At 54.2% G+C, this 2,442-nt stretch overlaps 1 protein-coding gene across 1 annotated transcript in view; it reads right to left on the bottom strand.

Annotated features, from left to right (window-relative positions):
• Window positions 1-2,093, bottom strand: part of ALDH1A2 (aldehyde dehydrogenase 1 family member A2) — a 94,529-nt gene extending 92,436 nt beyond the window's left edge. Inside the window, exon 1 of the mRNA XM_077747945.1 lies at window positions 1,932-2,093. Coding sequence (XP_077604071.1) covers window positions 1,932-2,048 — 117 coding nt within the window. The 5' untranslated portion in view covers window positions 2,049-2,093. The remainder of the gene's footprint in view (window positions 1-1,931) is intronic.
• Between the last annotated feature and the right edge of the window lie 349 nt (window positions 2,094-2,442).

The raw sequence follows: 2,442 nt of genomic DNA, 5'->3' as shown, positions 1-2,442 counted from the left end.
GGGGGGGGGGTGGGGAGGAAGCTGCTGGGAATCTTCACAGATACCTGATTTAACAAGGTTCTGTGAAAAGAGTTTGCCTTTAGATTAGCATTACTCAATGTTTATGAGGGTTGTTTGTCAAGCCAAAAATAAGGTGCCTCCTCCCCACAAATTAAAAGAGTCAAGTTACAATCCATTATTTCATTTCTGATTGTTTTTCTTTGCAATAAGTAGGAAAGTGGATACTGGATAAAAGTCTCCTCAGAGCTAAAAGACTCCACATTAAAGGCTTCATTTAGCTATAAATCAGTTGTCTTTTCCTACTGGCGGAGAACAAGAGAAAAAGGGAGCGGAGGTATCTGGAGAAAAAAGAGAACTGGAAGAGCTTCCAAATTAAATTTCAAAATACCCTTTCCAGGGCTGTGAGGAAAATCGCAATCAAAAGCCTAAAATCAAACATTATCAAGCATGAGAATTTAGTCCTGTCTCACGGGGAGATCTTGAATCTTACGACCTTTAAAGAGAGGCTGGAGAGGTTAGCGACCCTCATAAAACAAAGCGTTTATGCTGTATACTTTCCCTGCTTGTCCCCAAACCCAGAGATGTGCCACTCATTGGCACTATTGTTATGCAAACAATGCCTAAATGGCTGTAACCGTTAACGACCTCCCATTAAAATGGCTTTCAAAAATTTGTCACACCATCTAAAAAAGCTAACAGGTATGTCAAATCCATCATGCATTGGGCACTCAGAACACCAATCACCTTGATTTGTATCCGAAAACTCAATGCAATTAAAATTTCAAAACTCGGATATTTAAAAAATTTCTCTTTCAACCACTAAGCCAGAACCAAACAATACAGTTCTCAACAAATTTAGTTGATCTTGTTATCAGCATGATGGTAAAGAACTTTAACCGTATTGTGTGCGCAGTACGTACGCATTTAAGTTTATCGGGAGAAATTTGGGGTAGAAATCAACTGATCAGAATAGAAAAACAAGAGAACTGTAATATGAGCTCCAAGCAACGTGACATTAAATCCCATCTTTCTCCCCCCAACCATGTTATAACTTTATAATCACCCCCACGTATCTAATCAATATTTTTTTCCTGTGTGGAATTCGTAGGAAGTAAATTCAATGCATATTAATGAAGGTAGCGCACGCACATCTTTTTTTTACATGGCACAGCAACAACAAATCCTGCTTGGCAAACTCAAAATGTCAGAGTTCGTTATAAAAAAAAAAAAATGATTTCTTTTCAGTCCGAGAGCGAGCCCGTTAACGCGCACCAATTTCGAGAGTTTTCGCGTTGTCCCGGAGAACTGCCACCGCCTACAAAATGCGAACGGAATGCCTATGCCGGAGCCGCCGGCAGCCAGCGGCCAGGTTTCGGCGCGAAGAGTAAGGGCGGCCCGAGCGTCGCGCTCCTGGGCAGCCCCTCGCGGAAAGCCGCTCCGCCCCGCCGCCTTACGAGGACCGAGGACCGAGGACCGAGGACCGAGCGGGACTAGCGCCCAGCGGGCCCGAGGGCGCAGGGCCGCCGGGAAGAGCGGCCGCGCTGCGTGGCCCACCTGGCGGGAACCCTTTTTGCCCACTTGAGTCGAAGCGGAGCCGACGCCTCGCCCGCGGCAGTCCGGACCCCGAGACTCGGATCAGGAGGCAGCTGCCGACGCGGCGTGGGTGAAGAGCCGTTGACCGCGACCCCAGCGCCGCGCTTCAGGTTGGGGCCGGTCCCTGAGGCACCCCGAGTCCCCGGCAGGCCTTCGGAAGCCCCAATCCCGAGGACGGGGCGTCCCTCAGCTGCGCGGGGATCACAAGCTGGGCCCGGGCGCCCCGGCCGTCCCGGCTCCTGACCCCGTCACGCCGCGCTAGTCCCCTAACAGACCAGGGACAGGAAGGAAGGTTCTAGAAAGCCTGGGTGGACGGCAGGTCTTCGTCGGCCGCTTACCTTGGTGTACTTGATTTCGAGGTTGGGCGTGGGCGACGGCAAGAGGTGCAGGGACGCCATGAGGGCGGCAGGGTCGGCCTTCACCTCGCCAGGCATCTCGATCTTACTGGAAGTCATGGTGGCGGGTCGAGGTCTCGCTCGCCCGCGGCGTGGGCTGTGCGGGCTGTGCGCGCGGTCCGCGGTCCGGGGGCGCGCTCGCCTGTATATAGGCAGGTGTCAAGCTGGGGCTCTTCTTATTGGACGTGAGGGCCGAGGCGCGGGGGGCTGGTCCATCCTACCTAGGACGCTCGGGCGCAGCCCGGATTTACATAAAGTCCGCCGCGCGCGTAGCGCAATCCGCTCGCTCCGCGTCCACGGTCAAGTGCGCCCGGCGACTCCCCCGGGCGTGGGGACAAGCCACCGCCGCGGCCATCGACGGCCAGAGCCCGATCCGCGCCTTGGCCTCTCGGGGCTCGAAGAGCGGGACCCGCTTCGCGCCCGCCCTGGCGGCCGCGGCGGCGGCGGCGGGGGC

This window comes from Crocuta crocuta, unplaced genomic scaffold (genome assembly GCF_008692635.1).
Source record: "Crocuta crocuta isolate KB4526 unplaced genomic scaffold, BGI_CrCroc_1.0 scaffold130, whole genome shotgun sequence".
Lineage (NCBI taxonomy): Eukaryota > Metazoa > Chordata > Mammalia > Carnivora > Hyaenidae > Crocuta > Crocuta crocuta.
The sequence above is the reverse complement of the archived record's forward strand: the minus strand, read 5'-3'. Positions and strand labels throughout refer to the sequence as shown.